The sequence below is a fragment of the Gouania willdenowi genome, chromosome 24 (genome assembly GCF_900634775.1).
Source record: "Gouania willdenowi chromosome 24, fGouWil2.1, whole genome shotgun sequence".
Lineage (NCBI taxonomy): Eukaryota > Metazoa > Chordata > Actinopteri > Blenniiformes > Gobiesocidae > Gouania > Gouania willdenowi.
In genome coordinates, this window is record NC_041066.1 from 14591229 (window position 1) to 14605324 (window position 14096).

At 33.9% G+C, this 14096-nt stretch overlaps 1 protein-coding gene across 5 annotated transcripts in view; it reads right to left on the reverse strand.

Annotated features, from left to right (window-relative positions):
• The window catches only part of pak5 (p21 protein (Cdc42/Rac)-activated kinase 5), a 100828-nt gene that overhangs the window by 8043 nt on the left and 78689 nt on the right, over window positions 1-14096 (reverse strand). For all 5 annotated transcript variants that reach the window (XM_028439913.1, XM_028439912.1, XM_028439914.1 and 2 more), the window contains 2 exons: window positions 1165-1306; window positions 897-1051 (listed from right to left, as the gene is read on the reverse strand). In XM_028439913.1, the coding sequence (XP_028295714.1) occupies window positions 897-1051; window positions 1165-1306 (297 nt within the window). The remainder of the gene's footprint in view (window positions 1-896; window positions 1052-1164; window positions 1307-14096) is intronic.

Here is a 14096-nt window from a genome sequence, read left to right on the forward strand (position 1 = left end):
GCAAAGGTTTGGTCATGTGACGTGAAACTGTGGAATAACACGGTGAAACTCGTTTTATTCATCAATAAGCAGTGAAAGTAACTGATTACAAGTACTCAAGTTACTGTAAGTGAATTGCTTTTATGGGCATTTGTACTTTTTTGAGGATGCTTAAAAAAATCAGTCATTTTACTTGTTCTTAAATACGCTTAAAAAAAAAAGGAAAGTAATTTGCTATATTTCTACACCCAACCGTTAATTATTTTGTTTTAAAATGATCAACAGACATTATGAGACTAAAAATGAAACGAAATGGCCAGACAGCAATCAGATGCATCACATCATAGCCGACCAAAACAGCATTGATTGTTGGTTATTTTACCATTTTCTTCAGTTCAGGTTTTTTTTATATTTTCAATTGAATTCATTCATAGTGTTATTACTTTATTTAAAGAAAAGAAATATAAGAATTTGACAAACCTTTTATTTTATACATTTTGAAGTTCGAATTGTGCACGATTTGGTTTCATCCTTTTTAAGTTTATACATGAAAATAAACAAACAAATGAAAAATAAATAAATAAATAAAAAATTATACATGAGATGTTTACTGTATGCAATGGAACCGTGGCAAGATTTACTACCAAAAATAAACGTGAGGAGTGAAAGTAACTTTTACTTTGAGTACTATTTAATTCAGCTACTTTTTAGTTGTACTTGAGTACAATTTCAATCAAGTAACAGTAACAGTACTTATACTTGAGTATGATATATCAGTACACTTTACACCTCTGGCAATAAGTGACCATTTTAGCTGGTGTTTGAGTTAAAGATATATATATATATATATATATATATATATGACAACGTATGTGTGACTCAGTTTGTTCATATGAACTAATTCTATTCTGTTCTACCTCATTAAAGAGAAGCTCCCTCCGCTGCTGCTTCCTCAGGTCCATCTTCTTCACTGCCACCTGTTTGCCGCTGTGTTTCTCACTGGCAATGCACACAATGCCCGTGGAGCCCTCACCGATCTTGATAAAGCTGTCCAGGTACTCCCGCGGGTCACCTGATTTAGAAAAAAAAAAAAAAACATCAATGGAATGAAATCTCTTTCTTCTCCACACTTAATGGGATATTGACATTTCCCTGCTGCTGCCTTTGTATCTTGACATTTCCCACCTGGGTTAACCACCAGTTGCAGAGCAGCTCTGAACTGCTCATGGGAGACACGTGAGGGTTGAGTGTCAGAGCTTGAACCCCAGGAAGGAGGAGGATAAGCCCCGGGGGGGATGTAGGGGGATGAAGGTTGGGAGTAAGCCCCCTGGAAGAAAACAATACACATAGGAAACACATTAAAATGAGCTTTATAAAGCATGTTTATGAATTATTACATCTCGTGGAATTTATTCTAAACGCAGCTGTGGAAGATTTTTTTTAGCAGAGAAATACATAGTGTAGGCCTCATAAATAAATACATCGAAGAACATTTTTGAGAAGTTTCACGCACTACATTGTGGGATGTGGAGTCCCTTAAACGGATGCATAGAAGTGTTTTTCCATCATTCTTAAAATGATTTATTGTGTTTCTTTGCCAGACAAGGACGACTATGATTCACTGGACAACTTTTTTGTTGCAGTTTTTTTCTCCGTGACATACCTCACTCCGCGAGACATTTTCTGCCGGAATCAAATCTTTCCGGGTTAACCCCAAAATAAACCTGTGAAAACACCAGAAATGGGTTGGGAAGTCTATTTGGCAGTGTTTTAGAAACAAACAAAATAAGTTTTGGGTGTTTGTCACTTTTTTTGTCATGTTTTATTTTCCTTTTTATTTCTCACATTTTTCAAGTCTTGCTGCATTTTCATCCCAGTTTAAGTGTGCAAATCATATTTGCACTAGTTTTAAGGTTTTGTGATAGCCTTATCTCAGAAAAAAATTCTGAAGTTTTTCAAATTTTATGCCTTACTATAAACCCAAACCTCTGATTTTGGGTGTTTGTCACTTTTTTCTCATTTTTCATGCCTCATTGCATTTTCATTGCAGTTAAGTGTGCATATCATATTTGCACTACTTTTTAGGGTCATCCGATAGCCCTGTCTCAGAAAAAAAAATTTTGAAGTTTTTTAAATTTTGTGCCTTACTGTAGCCTTACCTCTGATTTTGGGTGTTTGTCACTTTCTTCTCGAATTTCATGCCTTCCTGCATTTTCATCCCAGTTAGAGTGTGCACATCATATTTGCACTAGTTTTAAGGTTCTTGTGATAGCCTTATCCCAGAAAAAAAATTCTGAAGTTTTTCAAATTTTATGCCTTATTATAGCCTTACCTCTGATTTTGGGTGTTTGTCAATTTCTTCTCGAATTTCATGCCTTCCTGCATTTTCATCCCAGTTTAAGTGTGCACATCATATTTGCACTAGTTTTAAAGTTCTTGTGATAGCCTTATCGCAGAATTTTTTTTTTGAAGTTTTTCAAATTTTATGCCTTACTATAGCCTTACCTCCGATTTGGGGTGTCACTTTTTTCTCATATTTCATGCCTTACTGCAGATTCATCGCAGTTGAAGTGTTCACATCATATCTGCACTAAATTTAACGTTCTTGTGATAGCCTTATCTCAGAGAAAAAAATGTGAAGTTTTTCAAATTTTATGCCTTATTATAGCCTTACCTGTGATTTTAGGTGTTTGTCACTTTTTTCAAGCCTTATTGCCTTTTCATAGCAGTTGAAGTGTGCACATCATATCTGCACTAAATTTAACGTTCTTGTGATAGCCTTATCTCAGAAAAAAATTCTGAACTTTTTCAAATTTTATGCCTTATCTCTGAATTTGGGTGTTTGTCACTTTTTTCTCATTTTTCATGCCTTACTGCATTTTCATCCCAGTTTAAGTGTGCACATCATATTTGCACTACTTTTTAGGGTCATCCGATAGCCCTGTCTCAGAAAAAAAAATTCTGAAGTTTTTCAAATTTTATGCCTTACTATAGCCTTACCTCTGATTTTGGGTGTTTGTCAATTTCTTCTCGAATTTCATGCCTTCCTGCATTTTCATCCCAGTTAGAGTGTGCACATCATATTTGCACTAGTTTTAAGGTTCTTGTGATAGCCTTATCCCAGAAAAAAAAATTCTGAAGTTTTTCAAATTTTATGCCTTACTATAGCCTTACCTCTGATTTTGGGTGTTTGTCACTTTTTTCTCATTTTTCATGCCTTACTGCATTTTCATCGCAGTTGAAGTGTGCACATCATATTTGCACTAGTTTTAAGGTTCTTGTGATAGCCTTATCTCAGAAATTTTTTTTTGAAGTTTTTCAAATTTTATGCCTTACTATAGCCTTACCTCTGAATTGGGGTGTTTGTCACTTTTTTCTCATATTTCATGCCTTACTGTATTTTCATCGCAGTTTAAGTGTTCACATCGTATTTGCACAAGTTTTAAGGATCTTGTGATAGCCTTATCTCAGAAAAAAAATTCTGAACTTTTTCAAATTTTATGCCTTACCTCTGAATTTGGGTGTTTGTCACTTTTTTCTCATTTTTCATGCCTTACTGCATTTTCATCCCAGTTTAAGTGTGCACATCATATTTGCACTAGTTTTAAGGTTCTTGTGATAGCCTTATCTCAGAAATTTTTTTTTGAAGTTTTTCAAATTTTATGCCTTACTATAGCCTTACCTCTGATTTTGGGTGTTTGTCACTTTTTTCTAATATTTTATGCCTTACTGCATTTTCATCCCAGTTTAAGTGTGCACATCATATTTGCACTAGTTTTAAGGTCCTTGTGATAGCCTTATCTCAGAAATTTTTTTTTGAAGTTTTTCAAATTTTATGCCTTACTATAGCCTTACCTCTGAATTGGGGTGTTTGTCACTTTTTTCTCATATTTCATGCCTTACTGCATTTTCATCGCAGTTTAAGTGTTCACATCGTATTTGCACAAGTTTTAAGGATCTTGTGATAGCCTTATCTCAGAAAAAAAATTCTGAACTTTTTCAAATTTTATGCCTTACCTCTGAATTTGGGTGTTTGTCACTTTTTTCTCATTTTTCATGCCTTACTGCATTTTCATCCCAGTTTAAGTGTGCACATCATATTTGCACTAGTTTTAAGGTTCTTGTGATAGCCTTATCTCAGAAAAAAAAATTCTGAAGTTTTTCAAATTTTATGCCTTACTATAGCCTTACCTCTGAATTTGGGTGTTTGTCACTTTTTTCTCATTTTTCATGCCTTACTGCATTTTCATCCCAGTTTAAGTGTGCACATCATATTTGCACTAGTTTTAAGGTTCTTGTGATAGCCTTATCTCAGAAAAAATAATTCTGAACTTTTTCAAATTTTATGCCTGACTATAGCCTTACCTCTGAATTTGGGTGTTTGTCACTTTTTTCTCATTTTTCATGCCTTACTGCATTTTCATCCCAGTTTAAGTGTGCACATCATATTTGCACTAGTTTTAGGGTTCTTGTGATTGCCTTATCTCAGAATTTTTTTTTTGAAGTTTTTCAAATTTTATGCCTTACTATATAGCCTTACCTCCGATTTTGGATGTTTGTAACTTTTTTCATATATTTTATGCCTTACTGCATTTTCATCGCAGTTTAAGTGTGCACATCGTATTTGCACTACTTTTAAGGATCTTGTGATAGCCTTATCTCAGAAAAAAAATTCTGAACTTTTTCAAATTTTATGCCTTACTATAGCCTTACCTCCGATTTTGGATGTTTGTCACTTTTTTCTCATTTTTCAAGCCTTACTGCAGTTTCATCGCAGTTTAAGTGTGCACATCATATTTGCACTAGTTTTAAGGTTCTTGTGATAGCCTTATCTCAGAATTTTTTTTTTTAAGTTTTTCAAATTTTATGCCTTACTATAGCCTTACCTCCGATTTTGGATGTTTGTCACTTTTTTCTCATATTTCATGCCTTACTGCATTTTCATCGCAGTTTAAGTGTTCACATCGTATTTGCACAAGTTTTAAGGATCTTGTGATAGCCTTATCTCAGAAAAAAAATTCTGAACTTTTTCAAATTTTATGCCTTACCTCTGAATTTGGGTGTTTGTCACTTTTTTCTCATTTTTCATGCCTTACTGCATTTTCATCCCAGTTTAAGTGTGCACATCATATTTGCTCTAGTTTTAAGGTTCTTGTGATAGCCTTATCTCAGAAAAAAAAATTCTGAAGTTTTTCAAATTTTATGCCTTACTATAGCCTTACCTCTGAATTTGGGTGTTTGTCACTTTTTTCTCATTTTTCATGCCTTACTGCATTTTCATCCCAGTTTAAGTGTGCACATCATATTTGCACTAGTTTTAAGGTTCTTGTGATAGCCTTATCTCAGAAAAAATAATTCTGAACTTTTTCAAATTTTATGCCTGACTATAGCCTTACCTCTGAATTTGGGTGTTTGTCACTTTTTTCTCATTTTTCATGCCTTACTGCATTTTCATCCCAGTTTAAGTGTGCACATCATATTTGCACTAGTTTTAAGGTTCTTGTGATAGCCTTATCTCAGAAATTTTTTTTTGAAGTTTTTCAAACTTTATGCCTTACTATATATAGCCTTACCTCTGATTTTGGGTGTTTGTCACTTTTTTCTAATATTTTATGCCTTACTGCATTTTCATCCCAGTTTAAGTGTGCACATCATATTTGCACTAGTTTTAAGGTCCTTGTGATAGCCTTATCTCAGAAATTTTTTTTTGAAGTTTTTCAAATTTTATGCCTTACTATAGCCTTACCTCTGAATTGGGGTGTTTGTCACTTTTTTCTCATATTTCATGCCTTACTGCATTTTCATCGCAGTTTAAGTGTTCACATCGTATTTGCACAAGTTTTAAGGATCTTGTGATAGCCTTATCTCAGAAAAAAAATTCTGAACTTTTTCAAATTTTATGCCTTACCTCTGAATTTGGGTGTTTGTCACTTTTTTCTCATTTTTCATGCCTTACTGCATTTTCATCCCAGTTTAAGTGTGCACATCATATTTGCACTAGTTTTAAGGTTCTTGTGATAGCCTTATCTCAGAAAAAAAAATTCTGAAGTTTTTCAAATTTTATGCCTTACTATAGCCTTACCTCTGAATTTGGGTGTTTGTCACTTTTTTCTCATTTTTCATGCCTTACTGCATTTTCATCCCAGTTTAAGTGTGCACATCATATTTGCACTAGTTTTAAGGTTCTTGTGATAGCCTTATCTCAGAAAAAATAATTCTGAACTTTTTCAAATTTTATGCCTGACTATAGCCTTACCTCCGATTTTGGATGTTTGTAACTTTTTTCATATATTTTATGCCTTACTGCATTTTCATCGCAGTTTAAGTGTGCACATCGTATTTGCACTACTTTTAAGGATCTTGTGATAGCCTTATCTCAGAAAAAAAATTCTGAACTTTTTCAAATTTTATGCCTTACTATATAGCCTTACCTCCGATTTTGGATGTTTGTCACTTTTTTCTCATTTTTCAAGCCTTACTGCAGTTTCATCGCAGTTTAAGTGTGCACATCATATTTGCACTAGTTTTAAGGTTCTTGTGATAGCCTTATCTCAGAATTTTTTTTTTGAAGTTTTTCAAATTTTATGCCTTACTATAGCCTTACCTCTGATTTTGGGTGTTTGTCACTTTTTTCTCATTTTTCATGCCTTACTGCATTTTCATCCCAGTTTAAGTGTGCACATCATATTTGCACTAGTTTTAAGGTTCTTGTGATAGCCTTATCTCAGAAATTTTTTTTTGAAGTTTTTCAAATTTTATGCCTTACTATAGCCTTACCTCTGATTTTGGGTGTTTGTCACTTTTTTCTCATTTTTCATGCCTTACTGCATTTTCAACACCGTTTAAGTGTGCACATCATATTTGCACTAGTTTTAAGGTTCTTGTGATAGCCTTATCTCAGAAAAAAAATTCTAAAGTTTATCAAATTTTATGCCTTACCTCTGATTTTGGATGTTTGTCACTTTTTTCTCATATTTCATGCCTTACTGCATTTTCATCGCAGTTTAAGTGTGCACATCATATTTGCAATGGTTTTTAGGTTCTTGCGATAACCTTATCTCAGAAAGAAAAAAAAAAAAACTTTCAGCTCACCTGTTACTCATGCTCTTTCAGCTACACAGTGTTTTGCACTTATGGGATTTGAACCACTGCTCTGTCGTGGACAGTGACCCAATGTCCCTGGCTACCAAACACTCATCCACTACACCATAAGTTCTTGATTTTTGATGATTTGTGATCGTGACATATTTTACTTTTAGGGAATTTGAGTTGAAAAATGTTACAGATTATATGTTGTCACGTGCTGAATCTAATGGAACAATGGGAATTGAACCTAAGCTCCACTGTATCAGAGGCATAGCTCGACACATTACCCTAAAGCTCCTCTTGCACCTCGCACTTTTCGTCGTGTTTTAACTTTTAATTTGGAGCATGAAACTTTAAAACTGTGTGTATAGGTTTGTTAATGAAATCGTTCCCTAGATCTTCCAGGTGAATGAATATTGTACCTCCACTTTACCCACCACACTATGTGTCCACATTATAGCTTCATGAGTCATTGGGTATTTGAATTTTACATTTGAGGATATTAGCTAAAACTTCAGTTGTGCTCACAATGAGTTTTGAACCAAAGTTTGACAAGTTAGAGAAGCAGTTCTCACAGGGTGAGCTAAACTCTGCTACATGCTTTACCTTTTTGTGTTCACATTTTATTTAAGCTAGTTTTAAGGTTCTTGTGATAGCCTTATCTCAGAAAAAAAGTCTGAACTTTTTCAAATTTTATGCCTTACTATATAGCCTTACCTCTGATTTTGGGTGTTTGTCACTTTTTTCTAATATTTTATGCCTTACTGCATTTTCATCCCAGTTTAAGTGTGCACATCATATTTGCACTAGTTTTAAGGTTCTTGTGATAGCCTCATCTCAGAAATTTTTTTTGAAGTTTTTCAAATTTTATGCCTTACTATAGCCTTACCTCCGATTTGGGGTGTTTGTCACTTTTTTCTCATATTTCATGCCTTACTGCATTTTCATCGCAGTTTAAGTGTTCACATCGTATTTGCACAAGTTTTAAGGTTCTTGTGATAGCCTTATCTCAGAAAAAAAATTCTGAACTTTTTCAAATTTTATGCCTTACTATAGCCTTACCTCTGATTTTGGGTGTTTGTCACTTTTTTCTCATTTTTCATGCCTCATTGCATTTTCATTGCAGTGAAGTGTGCATATCATATTTGCACTACTTTTTAGGGTCATCCGATAGCCCTGTCTCAGAAAAAAAAATTCTGAAGTTTTTCAAATTTTATGCCTTATTATAGCCTTACCTCTGATTTTGGGTGTTTGTCACTTTTTTCTAATATTTTATGCCTTACTGCATTTTCATCCCAGTTTCAGTGTGCACATCGTATTTGCACTACTTTTAAGGATCTTGTGATAGCCTTATCTCAGAAAAAAAAATCTGAAGTTTGCACTAGTTTTAAGGTTCTTGTGATAGCCTTATCTCAGAAAAAAAATTCTGAAGTTTTTCAAATTTTATGCCTTACTATAGCCTTACCTCTGAATTTGGGTGTTTGTCACTTTATTCTAATATTTTATGCCTTACTGCATTTTCATCCCAGTTTAAGTGTGCACATCATATTTGCACTAGTTTTAAGGTTCTTGTGATAGCCTTATCTCAGAAATTTTTTTTTGAAGTTTTTCAAACTTTATGCCTTACTATAGCCTTACCTCTGAATTTGGGTGTTTGTCACTTTTTTCTCATATTTCATGCCTTACTGCATTTTCATCGCAGTTTAAGTGTGCACATCATATTTGCACTAATTTTAAGGTTTTTGCAATGGTTTTTAGGTTCTTGCGATAACCTTATCTCAGAAAGAAAAAAAAAAAACTTTTAGCTCACCTGTTATTCATGCTCTTTCAGCTACACAGTGTTTTGCACTTAAGGGATTTGAACCACTGCTCTGTCGTGGACAGTGACCCAATGTCCCTGGCTACCAAACACTCATCCACTACACCATAAGTTCTTGATTTTTGATGATTTGTGATCGTGACATATTTTACTTTTAGGGAATTTGAGTTGAAAAATGTTACAGATTATATGTTGTCACGTGCTGAATCTAATGGAACAATGGGAATTGAACCCAAGCTCCACTGTATCAGAGGCATAGCTCGACACATTACCCTAAAGCTCCTCTTGCACCTGGCACTTTTCGTCGTGTTTTAACTTTTAATTTGGAGCATGAAACTTTAAAACTGTGTGTATAGGTTTGTTAATGAAATCATACCCTAGATCTTCCAGGTGAATGAATATTGTACCTCCACTTTACCCACCACACTATGTGTCCACATTATAGCTTCATGAGTCATTGGGTATTTGAATTTTACATTTGTGGATATTAGCTAAAACTTCAGTTGTGCTCACAATGAGTTTTGAACCAAAGTTTGACGAGTTAGAGAAGCAGTTCTCACAGGGTGAGCTAAACTCTGCTACATGCTTTACCTTTTTGTGTTCACATTTTATTTACGCTAGTTTTAAGGTTCTTGTGATAGCCTTATCTCAGAAAAAAAATTCTGAAATTTTTCAAATTTTATGCCTTACTATAGCCTTACCTCTGATTTTGGGTGTTTGTCACTTTTTTCTAATATTTTATGCCTTACTGCATTTTCATCCCAGTTTAAGTGTGCACATCATATTTGCACTAGTTTTAAGGTTCTTGTGATAGCCTTATCTCAGAAATTTTTTTTTGAAGTTTTTCAAATTTTATGCCTTACCTCTGATTTTGGGTGTTTGTCACTTTTTTCTAATATTTTATGCCTTACTGCATTTTCATCCCAGTTTAAGTGTGCACATCATATTTGCACTAGTTTTAAGGTTCTTGTGATAGCCTTATCTCAGAAAAAAAAGTCTGAAGTTTTTCAAATTTTATGCCTTACTATAGCCTTACCTCTGATTTTGGGTGTTTGTCACTTTTTTCTAATATTTTATGCCTTACTGCATTTTCATCCCAGTTTAAGTGTGCACATCATATTTGCACTAGTTTTAAGGTTCTTGTGATAGCCTTTTCTCAGAAAAAAAATTCTGAACCTTTTCAAATTTTATGCCTTACTATAGCCTTACCTCCGATTTGGGGTGTTTGTCACTTTTTTCTCATATTTCATGCCTTACTGCATTTTCATCGCAGTTTAAGTGTGCACATCGTATTTGCACTACTTTTAAGGATCTTGTGATAGCCTTATTTCAAAAAAAAAATTCGGAACTTTTTCAAATTTTATGCCTTACTATAGCCTTACCTCTGATTTTGGGTGTTTGTCACTTTTTTCTAATATTTTATGCCTTACTGCATTTTCATTGCAGTTTAAGTGTGCACATCATATTTGCACTAGTTTTAAGGTTCTTGTGATAGCCTTATCTCAGAAAAAAAATTCTGAAGTTTTTCAAATTTTATGCCTCACTATAGCCTTACCTCTGATTTTGGATGTTTGTCACTTTTTTCTCTTTTTTCAAGCCTTACTGCAGTTTCATTGCAGTTAAAGTGTGCACATCATATTTGCACTAGTTTTAAAGTTCTTGTGATAGCCTTATCTCAGAAAAAAATTTCTGAACTTTTTCAAATTTTATGCCTTACTATAGCCTTACCTCTGAATTTGGGTGTTTGTCACTTTTTTCTCATTTTTCATGCCTTACTGCATTTTCATCGCCGTTTAAGTGTGCACATCATATTTGCACTAGTTTTAAGGTTCTTGTGATAGCCTCATCTCAGAAATTTTTTTTTGAAGTTTTTCAAATTGTATGCCTTACTATAGCCTTAACCTCCGATTTGGGGTGTTAGTCACTTTTTTCTCATATTTCATGCCTTACTGCATTTTCATCACAGTTTAAGTGTGCACATCATATTTGCACTAGTTTTAAGGTTCTTGTGATAGCCTTATCTCAGAATTTTTTTTTTTAAGTTTTTCAAATTTTATGCCTTACTATAGCCTTACCTCCGATTTGGGGTGTTTGTCACTTTTTTCTCTTATTTCATGCCTTACTGCATTTTCATCGCCGTTTAAGTGTGCACATCATATTTGCACTAGTGTTAAGGTTCTTGTGATAGCCTTATCTCAGAAAAAAAATTCTAAAGTTTATAAAATTTTATGCCTTACTATAGCCTTACCTCTGATTTTGGGTGTTTGTCACTTTTTTCTCATTTTTCATGCCTTACGGCATTTTCATCGACGTTTAAGTGTGCACATCATATTTAGACTAGTATTTAGGGTCTTGTGATAGTCTTATCTCAGAATTTTTTTTTTTTAATTTTTTCAATATTTATGCCTTGCTATAGCCTTACCTCGGATATGGGGTGTTTGTCATTTTTCTCATATTTCATGCCTTACTGCATTTTCATCGCAGTTTAAGTGTGCACATCGTATTTGCACTACTTTTAAGGATCTTGTGATAGCCTTATCTCAGAAAAAAAATTCTGAACTTTTTCAAATTTTGAATTTTGAATTTTGAATATTTCATGCCTTACTGCATTTTCATCGCAGTTTAAGTGTGCACATCATAATTGCACTAGTTTTAAGGTTCTTGTGATAGCCTTATCTCAGAATTTTTTTTTTTAAGTTTTTCAAATTTTATGCCTTACTATAGCCTTACCTCCGATTTGGGGTGTTTGTCACTTTTTTCTCATATTTCATGCCTTACTGCATTTTCATCGCAGTTTAAGTGTGCACATCGTATTTGCACTACTTTTAAGGATCTTGTGATAGCCTTATCTCAGAAAAACAAATCAACATTTTTTTCCAATTTTATGCCTTACTATAGCCTTACCTCTGATTTTGGGTGTTTGTCACTTTTTTCTCATTTTTCATGCCTTACTGCATTTTCATCGCCGTTTAAGTGTGCACATCATATTTGCACTAGTTTTAAGGTTCTTGTGATAGCCTTATCTCAGAAAAAAAATTCTGAAGTTTTTCAAATTTTATGCCTTACTATAGCCTTACCTCTGTGTTTGTCACTTTTTTCTCATTTTTCAAGCCTTACTGCAGTTTCATCGCAGTTTAAGTGTGCACATCATATTTGCACTAGTTTTAAGGTTCTTGTGATAGCCTTGTCTCAGAATTTTTTTTTTTAAGTTTTTCAAATTTTATGCCTTACTATAGCCTTAACCTCCGATTTGGGGTGTTTGTCACTTTTTTCTCATATTTCATGCCTTACTGCATTTTCATCGCCGTTTAAGTGTGCACATCATATTTGCACTAGTTTTAAGGTTCTTGTGATAGCCTTATCTCAAAAAAAAAATTCTAAAGTTTTTCAAATTTTATGCCTTACTAGCCTTACCTCTGATTTTGGGTGTTTGTCACTTTTTTCTAATATTTTATGTCTTACTGCATTTTCATCCCAGTTTAAGTGTGCACATCATATTTGCACTAGTTTTAAGGTTCTTGTGATAGCCTTATCTCAGAAAAAAAAATTCTGAAGTTTTTCAAATTTTATGCCTTACTATAGCCTTACCTCTGTGTTTGTCACTTTTTTCTCATTTTTCAAGCCTTACTGCAGTTTCATCGCAGTTTAAGTGTGCACATCATATTTGCACTAGTTTTAAGGTTCTTGTGATAGCCTTGTCTCAGAATTTTTTTTTTTAAGTTTTTCAAATTTTATGCCTTACTATAGCCTTAACCTCCGATTTGGGGTGTTTGTCACTTTTTTCTCATATTTCATGCCTTACTGCATTTTCATCGCCGTTTAAGTGTGCACATCATATTTGCACTAGTTTTAAGGTTCTTGTGATAGCCTTATCTCAGAAATTTTTTTTTGAAGTTTTTCAAATTTTATGCCTTACTATAGCCTTACCTCTGATTTTGGGTGTTTGTCACTTTTTTCTCATTTTTCATGCCTTACTGCATTTTCAACACCGTTTAAGTGTGCACATCATATTTGCACTAGTTTTAAGGTTCTTGTGATAGCCTTATCTCAGAAAAAAAATTCTAAAGTTTATCAAATTTTATGCCTTACCTCTGATTTTGGATGTTTGTCACTTTTTTCTCATATTTCATGCCTTACTGCATTTTCATCGCAGTTTAAGTGTGCACATCATATTTGCAATGGTTTTTAGGTTCTTGCGATAACCTTATCTCAGAAAGAAAAAAAAAAAAACTTTCAGCTCACCTGTTACTCATGCTCTTTCAGCTACACAGTGTTTTGCACTTATGGGATTTGAACCACTGCTCTGTCGTGGACAGTGACCCAATGTCCCTGGCTACCAAACACTCATCCACTACACCATAAGTTCTTGATTTTTGATGATTTGTGATCGTGACATATTTTACTTTTAGGGAATTTGAGTTGAAAAATGTTACAGATTATATGTTGTCACGTGCTGAATCTAATGGAACAATGGGAATTGAACCTAAGCTCCACTGTATCAGAGGCATAGCTCGACACATTACCCTAAAGCTCCTCTTGCACCTCGCACTTTTCGTCGTGTTTTAACTTTTAATTTGGAGCATGAAACTTTAAAACTGTGTGTATAGGTTTGTTAATGAAATCGTTCCCTAGATCTTCCAGGTGAATGAATATTGTACCTCCACTTTACCCACCACACTATGTGTCCACATTATAGCTTCATGAGTCATTGGGTATTTGAATTTTACATTTGAGGATATTAGCTAAAACTTCAGTTGTGCTCACAATGAGTTTTGAACCAAAGTTTGACGAGTTAGAGAAGCAGTTCTCACAGGGTGAGCTAAACTCTGCTACATGCTTTACCTTTTTGTGTTCACATTTTATTTACGCTAGTTTTAAGGTTCTTGTGATAGCCTTATCTCAGAAAAAAAATTCTGAAGTTTTTCAAATTTTATGCCTTACTATAGCCTTACCTCTGATTTTGGGTGTTTGTCACTTTTTTCCAATATTTTATGCCTTACTGCATTTTCATCCCAGTTTAAGTGTGCACATCATATTTGCACTAGTTTTAAGGTTCTTGTGATAGCCTTTTCTCAGAAAAAAAATTCTGAACCTTTTCAAATTTTATGCCTTACTATAGCCTTACCTCCGATTTGGGGTGTTTGTCACTTTTTTCTCATATTTCATGCCTTACTGCATTTTCATCGCAGTTTAAGTGTGCACATCGTATTTG